Source organism: Lagenorhynchus albirostris, chromosome 2, assembly GCF_949774975.1.
Source record: "Lagenorhynchus albirostris chromosome 2, mLagAlb1.1, whole genome shotgun sequence".
In the NCBI taxonomy this organism is placed as follows: Eukaryota; Metazoa; Chordata; class Mammalia; order Artiodactyla; family Delphinidae; genus Lagenorhynchus; species Lagenorhynchus albirostris.
In genome coordinates, this window is record NC_083096.1 from 77,959,735 (window position 1) to 77,977,617 (window position 17,883).

Sequence of the window (17,883 nt, forward strand, 5' to 3'; positions counted from 1 at the left end):
AAACATCTGACCATGGGATGGGGGTGGGGGATTGCCCAAGTCCTTGGGAGAGGGGGAAAGTTGGGACTTGAGACCAATAGGGCACTTCTGGATTTAAAGGTATTAAGAATGGGGAAATTTAAACTATTCAGGTCTAGACCTAGTTTCCCTCTAGGACAGTGTGTTTCATTAGGAAATTTAAAAAACCCATAAGCATAAGCCTGTGTTCTTGAGGGTCTATGTGTGTAATCCAGCTAGAAACTGACTCTAGATCCCATGTGTTATCCTTTTTGTTCCCAGGACCCCTTTTCCTCTTCGCACACATCTGTTTATGGAAGAAAATGTTTGGGGTTGTGGTTTAGGGACTGAACTAGATTCTTATGATCTGTCACATGCCTGGATGTTGAGGGAAGCATTTGGTGAAGCTCATATGACTGGACCTGGATTGGGGATTTTAATAATTGAGACAGATAATGTTCATCATCCCACCATCTGAGAGTTGTAGCAACAAAGAAGTCACATGTGAATTTGTCAGTGCTTATGGCATTGATTCAAGTGCTGTCATAAATAACCAGGAATACTGTTTCTGGTTACTTTTAGAACTGGTTTCATCTGGACTTTTCTTGATGTATCCTTCCTCAGCAAAACCATGTTAGTGTGGGGAAGATATTCCCCTGCCTGGAAGCAATGACAACTTTTAGTCAACAAGTTTATAAAATACAAATGATTTTGGAGCCTGTGACTTCCCTTACATACTTTTTTCTAGCCTTTTGTGTTCATTTCCTCATCCCTCATGTGAGGGTCAGACATATTGGAAAACTGAGGTTTCAAAGTTGGAGAGATGAATAATAACAGGAAAGGGACTGGAAAGTTGTAATCCCCCAGTGTAATAATATTTTGTCCACGAAAGAGAAGGTAAGCCGCAACTTAGATAATATGTATTGAGGTATTTTTTTTTGTCTGCTCTCAAAGGCAGGCAGCCACGTGAAACTAAATACCTAACTCTGCCCTGGCACACATGCTCCACATGCGCACACAGAAACGATGCAAATCTGCTGCCTCCTTCCCTCCTCCCTAATCCCCCTCTCTCAGCATTTCTATCTCCACTGCCCTCCCCATCCAAATTTTCCAGCCAACAGCTACAGTTGACTTCCGCAATCCTGGTGGAATAAATCCAGCACCCCTAGTCATCCGCCCACATTATCCACACTTCTCTGCTGAGACGAGCCCAGAGAACAGATCCCCATCAGCAGGTAACATTTTCAACTTCCTAGATCTTTTAGCTTCTCATTCCTTTCAGTTCTCCATTTTAAGGAATATTAGGAACGTAGTGACTTGGGGATCAAAATGAACTTTATAGGCTTTGCAGATTAAAACAGTGATGCCCTTCTTAGGTTATTTCCTGGCTAAGTAAAATTTGCCTGGAAATCTTTAGGACTCCTTTTACGGTTTGTTTGTATGTATACATGGTTATTAGTGAAAGCAAAGAATATAGGGCATCCTTTACCCATCCCTCAAGGAGTGACCTCTCAGGGTTGGTTTTTTTTTGGGGGGGGGGGAGGTGCGGGGGTGGGTGGGCAGGTACCATAAGGGTTAACTTACTAGCAGGGGGGAGGAGTGGTGCAGGGAGGTGGTAGCTCAGTAAGGTCTTCCTGCTGTTTGAGACATCCCAAAGCCCTTAACACTCCAGATATTAAACGTCCTCCTGGACATTTTGCCAGTTTGCAAAGATTACACAAAAATGGACTATAAATTCAAAATTTATGCAAGCTGTGTGGCTTGATGCAGACTAACTTGCTCTTAAAATGGAGGACATGAAATTAGCAAGACACTGCGAGAAGTGAATGAAGCTAGAGTAAACTTCTGAAAAGCTGTGTATCTAATAATCACAGAACATTGCTTTTCTGTCTTACATTCTTCTAACAAACTTTGGTTCTGAGGCTTTTTGTCCTGTGAGGCAGTCACAGAGGTTTTGTGGGCTTTTTGGTCAGAAAAAAAGAAACTTTCCTGCCCACAGCAGCTGGTTGAGATTAGGACAGTTTCCTGCCTGAGGAAGGAACAGGAAGAGAAAGGAGGAAGAAATGCATAAGACGACTGAGGAGACAGTAAACATCTCATAGTTTGAGAACAGGAAATGCTGTGAGCTTTCCCCTTGTCCTCTCCTAGCAAGATCAGAAGTATCAGAATTTAGGCAAGGAACAAAAGAATGCCTTGAAGAAATAATCAGGAAGCAAAACTTAGCTGAAAATCTCTCCTTTGTGTATTCTCCGACCCCACTCATCCCACCCTGCACTTACCTTGTTTATCTCCTCCAAGTCTGCTGGGGACACTGGAGCAGACAGGTGTTGTCCCATCCTGATTGTCCATTTTCTATCCCATTGCTGGTTATCTGTGCAAGTGTATCTGTGTGTATGTGTGTGTATATGTGTGTGTATGTGTGTGTGTGTGTTGAATCTCCCTAGGTCAAAATACTTGTAACCAGATGTATCAGCGTCCCACCCAAATCCAGAACCCTCCTGACTATCACTGTTTTTATCATATGGAAGTCATCCTCAATCTCTGTCTACCTTCCTTGTAAAGCCTAGTTTTCCTCTGCCTCGTGGTCCAGAGGAAGGCGTTCTTAACTTCGGATTCATGAACCCCCCAGAATTATTGTGTGTGCATTCATTTTTCTGGGACTAAAGTGGGTTGAAAATTTTTATTAGCTTGTCGTGGGAGTCTATGAATCCCAAAGGTTAAGAACCACCTGTCTGAGAATATGGTTCCAGCTATTTCCTCATCCCAAGCCAGGTTAGGAACCTCTGGGCAAATAGAAGAGTGTCCCCTAATTATCCCCTTCTCCAGGATGTGGGGGCTCAAGGTTCTACTACTGCTGCCTGTGGTGAGCCTTGCTCTGTACCCCGAGGAGATGCTGAACACCCAGTGGGAGCTATGGAAGAAGACCTACAGAAAGCAGTATAACAGCAAGGTGCCTGGGAACCTGGAGGGGAACATGGTGGGAGGGTTGGAACCTGAGACATCTAATCCTAGCTTCCAGACTCCCTTCTTCAACCCCAATACTTTAACCACTACAACCAAGCAAACCTGCCCCTGGTCCCTAACTGTTAACATATACTTTCCATTACTACTCCTCAATTCACCCTCCATCAAGTCCTGTCCTTCCTTTTCTTCATAACTGTCTTACATTTCTCTTTTGGGAAACCTTCTCAGATTAATGCTATTAATCCGTAAGCAATTATTTTCCTATATGTCTCTCCAGAGCTTTGCATTCTATTATTTGTTTTATATATTTCTTTTGCACGCTCTTAATAATCCCATGGTCAGTTCCCCAACTAGATTGTAAACCCTCTATGACTGTAAATTTAATCTCTTCTAGAAACCGCCACAGTATTATGTAGATAACTTTGTACACAGGACACAGTCTATGCCAATACTGACTATGCTCTGTTTAGGTGGATGAAGTCTCTCGGCGTTTAATTTGGGAAAAAAACCTGAAGCATATTTCCATCCATAATCTCGAGGCCTCTCTTGGTGTCCATACATATGAACTGGCCATGAACCATTTGGGGGATATGGTGAGTTGATCCTTAGCTCCTGGTCTACCTTCCCTGTTTGTCTTGGTTCCCTGCTTATGCCTGGCCTCTTTCTTCTTTGTCCCAGACCAGTGAAGAAGTGGTTCAGAAGATGACTGGACTCAAAATACCCCCCTCTCATTCCCGCAGTAATGACACCCTCTATATCCCAGACTGGGAAGGCAGCCCAGACTCTATTGATTATCGGAAGAAGGGATATGTTACTCCTGTCAAAAACCAGGTACCCTCCTTCCTCTTGGGTGTGGGTATGGAAACTGGCATGACCTCTCTGTTCTTCTGCTTCTTTGTTCTTAAGGTAGGAGGGCATCAGAAAAAGAGGGCAAAGAATTAAGTTACCTCTCCCCCTGCAAAGAGAATAAAGTCTATTCTGTTATTTAACTCATCATCTGTTTTTGTAGATTTAGGTTATTTCTGTTTTTTCTTTTCTACAAAGTGTTGCTGTAAGCACCTGTGTGCATATATTTTTGTGAATATATACAAATATTTATGCAAAACAAATCCCAAAATTGGAATCAGTAGGTCACAGAATCCTTTCCAAAAAAGTTTGTATGATCTTACATTCTTACCAGCATGAGAATGTAAGTTTTCCCACAACCTTAACAAGGCTGATTTTATCCACCAGATAAACACTTGATTTAACATTCATTCAACAAACACATTTTTTTCAGAACCTACCAGATATAGTGCTAGGCAGTAGAGATTCAAGATGACTAAGACATAACCTGTGTCCTCAAGAAATCCCCAGTTTTAAAAAATAGAACAGGAAAGAAAGAAAAACGTATAATCTAGCTGAACAAACACTAATAATAATAGCTAGCACTTTTTGAGAGATTATTATTATTACACATAATAATTCATCCTTTACATGAATTAACTTTTTAAATTCTCATAATTCCATTAAGTATATTATAATTATCCACAATTTACACATAAAGAAAGTGAGGTACAGAGAGGTTTAGTAATTTACCCAAGGTTACACATCTAGTGTGTTGCAAAACCAGTACAGATGGTCCCCAACTTCTGATGGTTCACCTTATGATTTTTTGACTTGATGATGGTGTGAAAGTGATAGGCATTCCATAGAAACTGTACTTCAAATTTTGAATTTTGATCTTTTCCCAGGCTAGGATATGTGGTACGAAACCTTTTCTTGATCTTGGCCTGTGGTAGAGAGAGCCGCTGCTCCCAGTCAGCCACATGATCACGAGGGTAAACAACCAATACACTTACAACCAGTCTGTTTTTCACTTTCAGTACAGTATTCAATAAATTATGTGAGATATGCAACACTTTAATATAAAATAGGCTTTGTGTTAGATAGTTTTACCCAACTGAAGGCTAACGTAAGTGTACTGAGCACATTTACGGTAGGCTAGGCTAAGTTTTGATGTTCAGTAGGTTAGGGGTATTAAATGCATTTTCGACTTACTATATTTTCAATTTATGATGGATTCATTGGAGGAAGAGCTGTATTCTGCTTTACTACAGCTAATGGTAACAATAGTAACAACAGTTATCAATAGCAACAATAGCAATAGAACACTGTAACAAAGGTTAAATGAAGGGAAATAGGAAGACTTCACAGCAAAGGGGACAGGTGCTGGAATTTATAAAACATATGGAATTTCATCAGGCAGGTAGAAGGAAGAAACAAAAAGTGTGAACAGCAATGACTGGTAGTTTCTCTGTTATGCCTCTCAGGGTCAGTGTGGTTCCTGTTGGGCTTTTAGCTCTGTGGGTGCCCTGGAGGGCCAACTCAAGAAGAAAACTGGCAAACTCTTAAATCTGAGTCCACAGAACCTGGTGGACTGTGTGTCTGAGAATGATGGCTGTGGAGGGGGCTACATGACCAATGCCTTCCAGTATGTGCAGAAGAACCGGGGCATTGACTCTGAAGATGCCTACCCGTATGTTGGACAGGTGAGACTGTCCCATGCAGTCATACAGCTCTGTAATGGCTCCTCCTTCCCCAGCATGACATTTTGTACTGGAAACAAGTCCAGAAATCTTGTTTTCTGTTACCCTATCCAGCCTTCTTGATGGGATAATTTCACACAGAGGCCAAGAAGATTCCCACAGTCTGGGAGAATTTGGGGAGCTTAGGCTACCATGGTTCCTATCTGCCTCTCTGCCCTGAAGAAAAAACAGAGGACAGGTTATCCCATAGATCTCTGAGTCAGTCTCTGTAACTCTGCTCAATTCCTCCACTCCCATCACAAGTCTCCAGGCCCACCATGCTAATTTCATGAATCACTTGGCCTTATTTTGTATGATCTCAGTGTGGGTTTGGGGAACATTTAAGCAAATTATGTAAGTTAACATGCTAACATGTATAAAATGAGGGAAAAAGCAAGTTGCTTCATATTTATTGCAGTTTTAGAGATCAACTCACTTCCTCCTATAAGGTCCTTTAGTAATAGGAAGATCTTTCTTATCTAAAAGGAAGAAGATCTGAGGGCTTTTTATATACATGGGGTTGATAGATAATATAATATGGGGCCTTTGCAATAAGAGCCTTTGAAGCAGGGATAACAAGGCTGAGTAATACAAATGATGGCTACCATATGCTAAGCCATGTACTTAGTGCATGCTCTCATTTAATCCTCATAAAAGCCCTGTAAGTTACCCTTATCCTCACTTTATAGGTGAGGACATTGACACTTAAGGAGATAACATAGCATATTCAAACTCACACCTCTAGTTATGTAGCAGAGCCAAGATCTATCTATTGGATCTGTTTATCTGCTGCAAACATTCCCGGGCACGTCTTCTATGCACATGTACAAGAATTTCTTTACCAGAATATAATATCTAGTAACAGAATTGTCTGAGTCTTGGGGTATGTGCATCTTCCTCTTTACTAGATAATGTCAAATTATTTACCAAAGTGTTTGGAAAAATTTGTATTTCCCACCTGCACAGTATAAGAAATCCTATTGATTCATCTCTTCATTGGTATGCTTATCTGGCCATTTGCATTTCTTCTTCAGTGAATTGACTGTTTATATCTTTTCCCATCTTTAGGTTGTGTTCTCCTTTTTACTGATTTTTAGGAATTTTAAAAAGATATTTGGATACTAATACTATGTGTGTTGTGAGTCTATTTTTCTTTTCATTCTCTTTATGATGTCTTTCAATCCAGAAAAGTTTTTAATTTTAGTGTAGAAAAATTATTAATTTTTTTCCTTTGCAATTTGTGCCTTTAAAAAATCCAGTAACAACGAGTTTTATTTATTCATGTTTAGTCATCTGAAATGGTATCTCCTGCAACAAAAATGCTCATTAATGTAAATGACTGAACAGATCCATTTTACTGGATACTCAGCAACCTACATAGTAATGTCACTTCAGCACATCATCGTGACATTGGCCACATCAAAACTACTTCATTTCGTAAATGTCATGCCATTAGTGTTCCATGTTATGGTTTTTTTAGCTGTCAGGTAAATAAGTCAGAGAAGTTGGAGGTTGTGTGTGGAAAGCTTTTTCTTTACTCTGTGTACAGTTCTCAGAACTGCTGTGTCCCCAGTCCATATCTGACCCTGGGGCTGCTGCCATAAGGCGCAGCACACTGAAGCTGTCCTAAAAGGTTAGCTTTTGAATTCTGAGTACATCAGGCCAGTCAGTGAGATAACCTGGGCGTGGTAAAATATTCTTTTTTAAACTGTCAAATATTCTCCTGACAACTTTTTGTTGTCACCTGACATCAAAAAAATTAAACAAATCCTAACAGTGTATACAAAAAAACAGATTCATGTTTATAACTTTTTTTGTATTGATTAATCCAGGCAACCAATTTAAAGGGTTGTCTAACTATATTAAAAACATAACTTAAATATTATTAGAGCTAGTAGTTGATCACTTATCCATTGACAGCTTGCATCATTTATTCAGTACTATATTAACCAGTTTGTTGAGAGACAGTTTAACTAATAACTCAGAAACTCTGAATAATTTAAAGGAAAATTACATAACATTTGAAACCCTATTTTGGAATAGAAGGAGCAATTGACTTATAATCTCTGTTCTCCTACCCCCTCAGATGATCTCGTCAGCATTTTAGAGAAATGTGCAATGATTTTGGTCTCGTAATCAATTAAAATGAAGAATTAGCCATATAAAACATGTGTTCCATTTTTAACATTCTGAATCTTGGACAACTGTTCTCTTTTTTACTTTACAGTTTTTAGAAGCAGTTATTGTCCAAAACTGAAAGAACATCTTATATGAACGTGTAAATGAATGGAAGGAGGTAAAGAAAAACAAAATTTAAGAAAAGAAGAGATCTGATAGGGCAGCAGCCAGATAATACAGTAATTTAAGTTCCCTCCAGCCATAATACAGGTTATTTTTAAAGTATCATCACGTGGTATCCTTCCAAATCCATTCCCTAGATATTTTATTTTACTTGTAGATCTATGCAATATTTGGCACTAGGAGGCATCAAGGGTTTGGATCATATGGCAGATAAAGGAATCTTGAGAAATTATTAAGACAGGAGACTACTGTAATCTTAGAATATCATGTCAACTGCTGCCATTATTGTTAATATTTAGACAATGTATTCTTGTAGATGCAACTTCAGGGTTTTGAAGGGGTAGTCTGTAGGAAAATGAACTGCCAAAAAGAATACACCACCTTGATGTGGGTTCCCATTAGATTCCATAATTGTGGCTTGACAATGAAACATATCATCGTTAACTAGACCTGCAAAACATAACTTTGGAAATTCACAAGCTGAATTGCTAAGTTCCTTATTAATTTGTTTTAGTGTCATGTTATGTGCTTTTATCTCATGAGAGCACAAGGGTCCAGCCAGAACTCTTTGCCTGCTATATGTGCATGGGGCCAAGGTCCTCCCTCTAGCTGGGTCTTGGCCTTGGCCTCCTCCCCACACAGCAGCTGCTGCCTCCCTGCCTACCGAGGATCACACATACTACATTGCCGGAAGATGATTTGTGCTTTTAAAAAAATCTTATTTCAGAAATCTTTCTCTACCCTGAGGTAGAAATAAAAAATATTCTCTTTTTTAAGTTTTACAGTGTTTCCTTTCACATTTATGTTTTAAAACCACCTGGAGCTGATTTTTGTGTACGGTACAAGGTATCCACTTTTCATATTCTTTTCTTTATAGTTTCTAAAATGGTGAGGAGAGAACAGACCCTTTCTAGAGACTCTAGTCTGCTGCCCCTGTTAGTGCACTGACATCACCCAAAACATTGGCAGAATTCCTCACTCACTGATTCACTGCCTGTTGCTTAGTCCTAGTCCTATTTCAACCTGTTTTTTCCAGGATGAAAGTTGTATGTACAACCCAACAGGCAAGGCAGCTAAGTGCAGAGGGTACAGAGAGATCCCTGAGGGAAATGAAAAAGCCCTGAAGAGGGCAGTGGCCCGAGTGGGACCCGTCTCTGTGGCCATTGATGCAAGCCTGACCTCCTTCCAGTTTTACAGAAAAGGTAAGGCACTGTTCCTATGGGGCACAATCAACCTTCTCTTATGACGTGGGCTGGGCAGCTTCTCGAAGGGTACTGAGCATTTTCAGTACTTGTTTCCATAAAGACTGAGTCTGCCAGGGAGAAACAGCTGCCACAGCACAGAGCATCTCTTTTGTAAGCCCTCCTGACTGGAATGGGATTCTACAGAGGGTCTCCTAGAGTGGGAGACCTCACAGGGCGACCCTTGGATTGCAGAAAGCTTCACCTTGATAGTTTGTTTCCTAGGTGTGTATTACGATGAAAACTGCAATAGTGATAATCTGAACCATGCAGTTTTGGCAGTGGGATACGGGATCCAGAAGGGAAACAAGCACTGGATAATTAAAAACAGGTAATGATGGGAACACTACATGTCATCCTCTTAACACTCACCCTCAACTCCAACTTCCCAATATTCCTTTCTTTCTCTTAAATCAAGAGAAAGTTTTCTCAGATGTTGCAATTCTACCTTCCCAATCAGAGGCTATTAATTATAACATTTAATGACCAGACAAGAGTACTAAAGGTATGTGTTGGGCAGCTGCTATATGTTCAAGGTACTTAGTCACATACACAAACACATGAGCAGATGTCTGTCTTCAGTGACCTCATTGCCCCCTAAGAAAGACAGACCTAGCTAAATGAGAACATAAAGTAGCACCAAGAACCAGCAGGAGCTTTGGAATTATATTTTTTCTTTCTTTTCTCTCTAATGTGATTGATTTTTTAGAGAGGTTTCCATCATCAGTCTGTCTATAAGCACTAGGGTACAGTATAAACAAAGTAAGAGTTTAGTATCCTCTTGTGCAGCTTTTTGCCCTTCCAGATACACTTAGGATAGACATATATAAGAACTGGCCAAAGATTTTGAAGTCTGTGAAGAGAAATGCTTCTCAGAAAGTGGATATGAGCAACAACAACAAAAATTAGTGTTTCCCTCTCTATTATTGGGAACAAATAAAACTACACATTATTAGTAGTTGGCTCCCCATTTCTCTTTAGCCCCTTGTGACTTCGTAGGGGCGCAGATTTAGGGTAGTTATTCTTTTTCTTTCCTCATGGGTCAACACCAGCCTAGCAGTAGCCCTGATTAAATTTTCTGTCCTTGGTGCCCTCCAAAGAGCAGGGGTCCTAGACTCTGGGGAGTGCACAGGCCAATGCAGTAGTATAACCAAGTTGGATTTGCTGCCTGGAGGGCTGGCAGGATAGAATGTAAGGCTGGGAGTTGCTTCAAACCTGAAACAACTTTTTATATCACAGTCCCAATTAAGAGTGAACCTGAGCACCTTTCTAAGAGGATGTTCCTTCTCCCACAGCTTCTGTCTTGTGTTCTCCCTTTCTTGACTCCCAGCGCAAGCACTTACCCTTTCCTTTCTTGATCAAGTGCCAAGAGAGCTGGGAAGAATAAAGGACACACCTAGGCAGGATCAGGATCATTGGGGACCCCTGGAGAAGGGAACAGCGGTAGGGTAAAGGTCTTAAGTAAAATGTACCAGGTAACTGGTGAATTTTCTGGTTGGGGAAAAAGGACAAAAAACTCATGAAAACAATTTAGGAAGATGTATAGACCAATCTTCCCTCTCTCTGTCTGTCTCTGTCTCTGTCTTTGTCTACCTGTATCTAATCTTCCAGTCCCTCCACTTGACTCCTTAGCAATCTCATCAATTCTCATAGTTTCATTCATTTCTTCTATGAAACCAAGATCACCAGCTTCAGCCTCTCTTGCCTCTTTCTTATGCTCTAGACTCACGTTTTCAAGATTAGTCTTCATAAAACACAAGTTGAATGATTTTACTCTCCCAATCAGAAAACTTCAGTGTCTCCTCTACTATCATGGGCCAGAGAGTCAAACTCTTTAGCCTGGCAATAAAGATCACTCAACCTGATCTCCCACTACACCCTGTCAAGCACCCTGTTTTTCAGCTACATGATCCTAACACATGTCCCATGCTTTCCTGCCTCTGTTACTCATTTCACACTCCCCTGCTGGCTTCCATTTCCACAGGTCCAAATTCTATCCGCCTTTGGGCTCAGCTCAAATGCCACCTTTTTCTTAAGCCCTTTTTGATCCCCTTGGTCAGAAGCAATTTCTCCTATAGCACTATGCCTCCATTTCTTGACTTTAAACTGTTTAAAGGTAAAAACTGTCATTCATTTTTGTAAAACATCAGTACCTATACTCAGGTACAATACTCAGTAAATGTTTTATTGAATAAACTGAGGGTACTAAGTATTTTCCTTGCTTGGTCCTACAGCTGGGGAGAAAACTGGGGGAACAAAGGCTATATCCTCATGGCCCGGAATAAGAACAACGCTTGTGGCATTGCCAACCTGGCCAGCTTCCCCAAGATGTGACTTCAGCCAGGCAACCCCATCCTGCTCTTCCATTCCTTCCACAATGGTGCAACATACTGATATACCTTGGAAGGGAATTGGTGTGCCTTTCTTGAAGAAGATGTAATGATACAGAGATTGTCTGTTCAGTTTCCATGTTTGTTTGTGCTTCAAGTGACACTCCTACTACTTTTCTTCTCTCCACCCAAGGTCTTTATTTTTTCATTAGAAATAGGAAATTTCCCTAACAGGTATGCATTCTTAGGCTAAGAGATGTGACCACAACCTGCCCTGACTGTGTTGTCCTGGGGCCAATGCTGTGTAAATAGAGGCTAGAGATCTTCAGCTAGGCTAGATTCTCATTCACAGGGACTAGTTAGCTTTAACCACTCTAGAGGACTAAGGTGACCTGACTTCTCAGTCTCCACATTTACTTCTATATCTTCAAGGTAGAAATTCCACCCCATTAATAAATCTATTCATGAATCTTTGGTACAAGGTTACATGATACAACAAATGTGTTTTGTTTTTCCTTCTTTGCATTTATAAAGTAAACTGTATTTATCGCTTATCTCTAATTATCTAATTATCTCTAATTTAATAAATAGCTATTTAGTAAACGTTCATTTTGTGTCAGATACCATGCTAGGTGCTGGAGACAAAAAGATGAACAAAACATATTCCTTATATGTGATGTGCTCACAATTTGTCTGGAGATTCTGCTGCATAAACAATTTGTCCTAATTCATTTATTTGTTCATTCCTTCAACATTTTTATTATTTTTTTAATAGATCTTTATTGGAGTATAATTGCTTCACAATACTGTGTTAGTTTCTGTTGTACAACAAAGTGAATTAGCCATATGCATACATATATCCCCATATCCCCTCCCTCTTGAGCCTCCCTCCCACCCTCCCTATCCCACCCCTCTAGGTCGTTGCAAAGCACCGAGCTGATCTCCCTGTCCTATGCTGCTGCTTCTCACTAGCTAACTATTTTACATTTGGTAGTGTATATATGTAGATGCTACTCTCACTTCACCCCAGCTTCCCCCTCTCCCGCTGTGTCCTCAAGTCCATTCTCTATGTCTACGTTTTTATTCCTGCCCTGCAGGTTCATCAGTGAGATGAACATTTTTTTTTTTTTAGGTTCCATATATATGTGTTAGCCTAAGGTATTTGTTTTTCTCTTTCTGACTTCAGTCTGTCTGACAGACTCTAGGTCCATCCACCTCACTACAAATAACCCAATTTCATTTCTTTCTACGGCTGAGTAATATTCCATTGTATATATGTGCCACTTGTTCTTTATCCATTCATCTGTTGATGGACATTTACAACCAACATTTTTAAAGTGCTTAGTCAGTATTAAGAATTGTACTAAGAGACTGGTTCAAGATGGTGGAGTAGAAGGACGTGTGCTCACTCCCTCTTGCGAGAGCACCGGAATCACAACTAACTGCTGAACAATCATCGACAGGAAGACAGTGGAACTCACCAAAAAAGATACCCCACATCCAAAGACAAAGGAGAAGCCGCAATGAGACAGTATCAAGAGCTGCACTGGGGTCTAAAGATTCTTCTCAACTACTCCTGTTCCTTTTCCCATTACCCTTCAGAAGCACTGACCCCCAGTAATTGTCTTGCACTTCTAATTCCCTCTTGGTGTCTGCTTCTTGGAGGACCTGAACAGACATAGCCTATAAATAACAGAAGACTAGTATCTAGAACGTATATGTAAAAACAAATAAACTACAGATTGATGAGATAAAAACAAATAATAGAAAATTAGGCAAAAGACACAAACAGGCAATCCACAGAAGAAATCTAAAAAGCCAATGAATACAGGAAAAGATGCCTGATCTCATAGAGAAAGCCAGGGCGTTGCAACGAAAACCCAAAGCAGCTAAACAAACAAATAAATAAATAAATATATTTTTTTAAAAAAAAAGATGAAGTACTTACGCATCTTTAGAGACTTTCCCACATGTGCATAAGGAGACACACAGAAGAATGCATTGCAGAATTATTTGAAAGAGGAAAAGAACCTAGAACAATCTAAATGTACAGCAAGAGAAAAATGGATGAATATATTGTGAAACAGATATGCTACGGAATATCATACAGCTGTGAAAACAAATAAGCCACAGCAAAAATTTCCACGTGGAATGGAAGTGAAAAACTGACTTTTGGCTGTGAAAAGTCCTAATAATGTATACTTTATTTATCTTGAAAAGTTAAAAAAAAAGTTAAAAAAAAAAAGATTTGTTTAACCTCTCGTCTACAGGAAGTAAGTTGACAAGTACTTTTGATATGATTTGTCTTGGCCACACTAGCTGCTGAAGGAGACTAATTATGATTTTGTAAATCTTTCATCTATTAAAAACAGAAAAGTGTAAAAAAAAGAATTATACTAAGTTTCAGGGATTAAATGGATATAAAAATATTTCAATATTTAATTCTATCTGTATGGGGACCAGATTAAGTGACACATGAACCTATCTCTTGAAAAATATCTTAAGGCCCTTTCTGAGGTTCTGGAACCTAAAATTTTGCTATCACCAAAAGAGGAGATTGAAACTCTTTATAATGATTCCCGAGCAGTATCAATTCTAAAAGAACTTAGCTGGCTAATAATAAATCAGCACAACTGGTTTTGCCATTTTTCACAGAACGTTTATTGAGCATCTGTTATTACCACTAGAAAGAGTTCACATTTATTGAATGCTTACCATGTGTCAGGCGCTACTTTATTTCTTGCTGTGCAAAAATTATTTATTTTTGTGTGTCAGTATTTATTACCATGTGGTAAGCAGTGTATTTAAAGCTACCAGGATGAAACAAATTAGTAAGACATGGCCCTGACTTCTATGAATGTTATAGACTAGTGACAGGCATATAAACAACTGATATCAATATTATTAATAATATCAACCATAATAAAATAAACATGAATTATGGAAGCTCAGGAATGAGTCATTCTTAATCGATTTTAGATGTGGTTTCATTGAAAACAGCTTTGAAAAATCTCAGTGAGCAGAGAAGATTAGGGATTGGGGTGGATGAGGGATTGGAGAGATTTGGGTTGGGGGTGAGGAGTAGGGTTAGAGGAGGGAGGGCGGCATATCAGGCTGAAGGATCTGGGTGAACAAAGGCACCAAGAAAGCTGTGTGTGTGAATGGTAAGAGCTGCAGTGGCTCTAAATATAGGGTGCACACTCATATACATGGTAGAGCTGAGGACAGAAAGTAGGTTGGAGGTGAGTCCTGGAAGGCCTTGAAAGCCTCTCATGTCCCTAGAAGTTCATATTTTATTTTATAGACACTCAGGCATTTAGTGGGCATCAAATATTTTTTAGTAGGAGAAAGACACTATCAGATCTATATTTTAGCAGTATTCCTCTGGCAGTGGTGTAAAGAACAAATAACAGATGAAGAACAAAATGGAGATGCAAGAAATTGGAAAATCAACATTTAGGAGACACTGCACATACTCTATTTCTTCTCAAAGAAAGAATACTTAATGGAAGAATGACTCCTGAACTTTTTTGAAGCTTGGGTATGGGTTTGGCAGATTGGGAGCTGTAAAATGGCATTCAGACACAAAGAACAGTATACTGAAATGTATAGGCATGAGAGACCACATTCGATAATCTGCAAGTAGTTTTTGTTGAGCTTTGTAAAGACCAAAGACAAGCTTGAGAGATGTCTGACTTCCAACTAGGCAAATTTACACATTTCTATTATTTTGATTTCTTTTTTTTTGTCTTTCTGCCTAAAGAACATCCCTTAGAACTTCCTTTTGTATGGATATGTGGGCAACAAATTTATTTCATTCCTGTATGTATTTGGGTTTATTTCTAGATTTTCTATTCTGGTACATCAATATGTATATCTATCCTTGGCCAGTATCACACATTTATAATGTTTTAGTATCTAGTCAGGTTAGTCTTCCCCTTATTACTCTCTTTTTTTAGATTTTTTTCCTGAAGATTCTTGCTTTTTATTTTTTCCATGTGACCTATTGAATTAGCTTGTCAAGTTGTCTAAAATTCTGCTGGTATTTTTATTTGGATGACATTAAATTTATATCTCTAATTAGGGAAAATTGACCTCTTTATACTATTGAACCTTCCTATCTAAGAATAAGAGGTGCCTTTATATTTCGTCAAGTATTCTTTTGTGCCCTTCTTATAGATATTGCCCATTTCTTGCTAACCTCTTTTCTAGGGAGTTTATCTTTTATTATTTTTGCAGTTTAAATGGGGTCTTTTCCAATATAATTTTTAATTGGATGTATATTTGAAAGCTATTGATTTCTATTATATTAGTTTTTGTACTCAGCTACCTTACCTTGAATTCTCTTTTGGTTTATACATTTTTCAGTTGATTCTTTTGATTTTTTTTTTTGAGTATGTAAGCATATCATCTACAGAGGTAAATTTTACCTTTTTCTTTCTCATTTTTACCTCTAATTTCTTTCTTGTCTGTTTGCATTATGTAATATCTCCAAAATGATGCTAAGTGATAGAATTGATAGGCCTTGACTTAGAAATATGATTATTTTTATAGATGCATGAAATTCCCTTATAAAAATGTATATAATTTATTTAATTAAACTCCAGTAAATGAACATCTATATTGTTTCCAGTGTTCTCAGTTACAAATTATACTGTAATTAATGATTGATATTTTGACACAAAGAAGTTTTAAAATTACTGTAAATCAAATCTGTTATTACATATTTTTTACTTCTTTCATAATAACAACATTAGCTAACATTTATTGAGCTTAACTGTGCAGCCCATACTGTGTTAAATGCTTTACATATCCTTATTATAGCCATTTTACAGATATCGGATAGCTTCCCCAAGGTAATCTAGCTAGTAAGAGGCTGAGCCAGGAAGCAGACCAGGTCTTTTTTGTTTCTCTCTCTCCTTTTATATATTTTATTTTTTATTTTTATTTTTAACTTGGTTATAGAATATTTTAAACATATATATGAAAGGTGAGAGAGAGTAGTAGAGTGAAGCGCCATGTACCCATCATCCAGTGTTAACAATTATCAACACTTTCCAGTCTTGTTTCATCTATCCCGCCTCATTTTTTTTTCAGTATTTTAAAGCAAATCCTGGATACTACTTTACTCATATAATGAGGGATTATGTGTAATCCCTCATTATACATCTCTGAGTCAGAAATTTTTTAATATAAGCACCATGCCATTAGCACATCCAACAAAATTAATAATTATTTCTCAATATCATTTAATATTTAGTCCATTTAAAAGCCTCTCCAATTGTTTAAGGTGTCTTTTTACTGTTCGTTTACTCAAATTAGTATCCAAACAGTTTTACACACTGCATTTAGTTGTTAAGTCTACTGTATTCTTTGACAGTCACCTCCTCACCCTACACTCCCCCCAGACACACATACTTTTTTTTCTCTTGTAATTGATTTTATGGAGAAGCCAGGTCATTTGTCCAGTAGACTCTCTCATGCTCTGGATTTGGCCAATTGCTTGCTCTTTCCGAATCCAAGGTCCTAGTGCTCTTAGCTACCACAATATACTCTATTTCTCATTATCCTTCATAGATGTTGTGAGGAGTAAATGAAAACTTACAAGTGACAGCCCAGTAACTTTTTTTAATTTTATTTTATTTGTTTAGTTTTGGCTGCTTTTGGTCTTCCTTGCTGCGCGTGGGCTTTCTCTAGTTGTGGTGTGCGGGCTTCTCATTGCAGTGGCTTCTCTTGTTGCAGAGCATGGGCTCTAGGCACACGGGCTTCAGTAGTTGTGGCATGTGGGCTCAGTAGTTGTGGCTTTTAGGCTCTAGAGCGCAGGCTCAGTAGTTGTGGCGTACGGGCTTAGTTGCTCTGCATCACGTGGGATCTTCCCGGACCAGAGATTGAACCCGTGTCCCCTGCACTGGCAGGCGGATTCTTAAGTACTGCACCACCAGGGAAGTCTAGCCCATTAACTTTTAGTGGCACAGGTATTATAATACTCCTGGGCAATTTTATTTTTTTACAGTACATATCCTTTTTGCTGAACCTTTAGGCTCTAATGCCATTGAAAAGCCTTTATGAGTCAATGACAGCCTTCATAATACTTACAAGCTAAGTTTGTCCACGGACTTCAAGAATCTAATTCTTCACCTCTGGACACTTATAGCCTAAGGTCTTCTTTCCTGTGTCGACTTAAAGAAAAACACACAAGGTAAAAGTTGTGAGTTAAGTTAAGCAGTAAAGAGGCTATTAAGTCATTTATATAGGGCAGTTCTTCGGGGTCTTTGTCTTCCTTCTGGCCAATCATCTTGCTTTTGTCCCCCGTGGCTTATTTGTTTCAGGACCCTCCCCCTAGGTGCACACATACCTCTCAGCCTAGATGGATCTCGATGAAAAGGCATCTGGGAGAAGCAAAACTCATTATGGCCTGGCGTTGTCCCCGGACTTTTGACCCCCCAAAGAGCCTTTCTGCGCATGTATAGAGTCTCCCTTGCC

At 39.0% G+C, this 17,883-nt stretch overlaps 1 protein-coding gene across 3 annotated transcripts; it reads left to right on the forward strand.

The window, feature by feature from the left end:
• Positions 1 to 77: 77 nt before the first annotated feature.
• CTSK (cathepsin K) lies at positions 78 to 13,322 on the forward strand. Of its 3 annotated transcripts, XM_060139035.1 has the most exons (8): positions 78 to 1,232; positions 2,824 to 2,947; positions 3,432 to 3,554; positions 3,640 to 3,792; positions 5,274 to 5,492; positions 8,866 to 9,031; positions 9,296 to 9,401; positions 11,305 to 13,322. In XM_060139035.1, the coding sequence occupies exons 2-8, from the start codon at positions 2,825 to 2,827 to the stop codon at positions 11,402 to 11,404; spliced, it is 990 nt and encodes a 329-aa protein (XP_059995018.1). In that variant the 5' UTR covers positions 78 to 1,232; position 2,824; the 3' UTR covers positions 11,405 to 13,322. The 3 variants fall into 3 exon arrangements, with proteins under 3 accessions (XP_059995018.1, XP_059995017.1, XP_059995016.1); XM_060139033.1 differs by lacking the exon at positions 78 to 1,232 and having other exon boundaries at positions 1,640 to 2,947; XM_060139034.1 differs by lacking the exons at positions 78 to 1,232; positions 9,296 to 9,401 and having other exon boundaries at positions 1,634 to 2,947.
• The last annotated feature ends 4,561 nt before the right edge of the window (positions 13,323 to 17,883 follow it).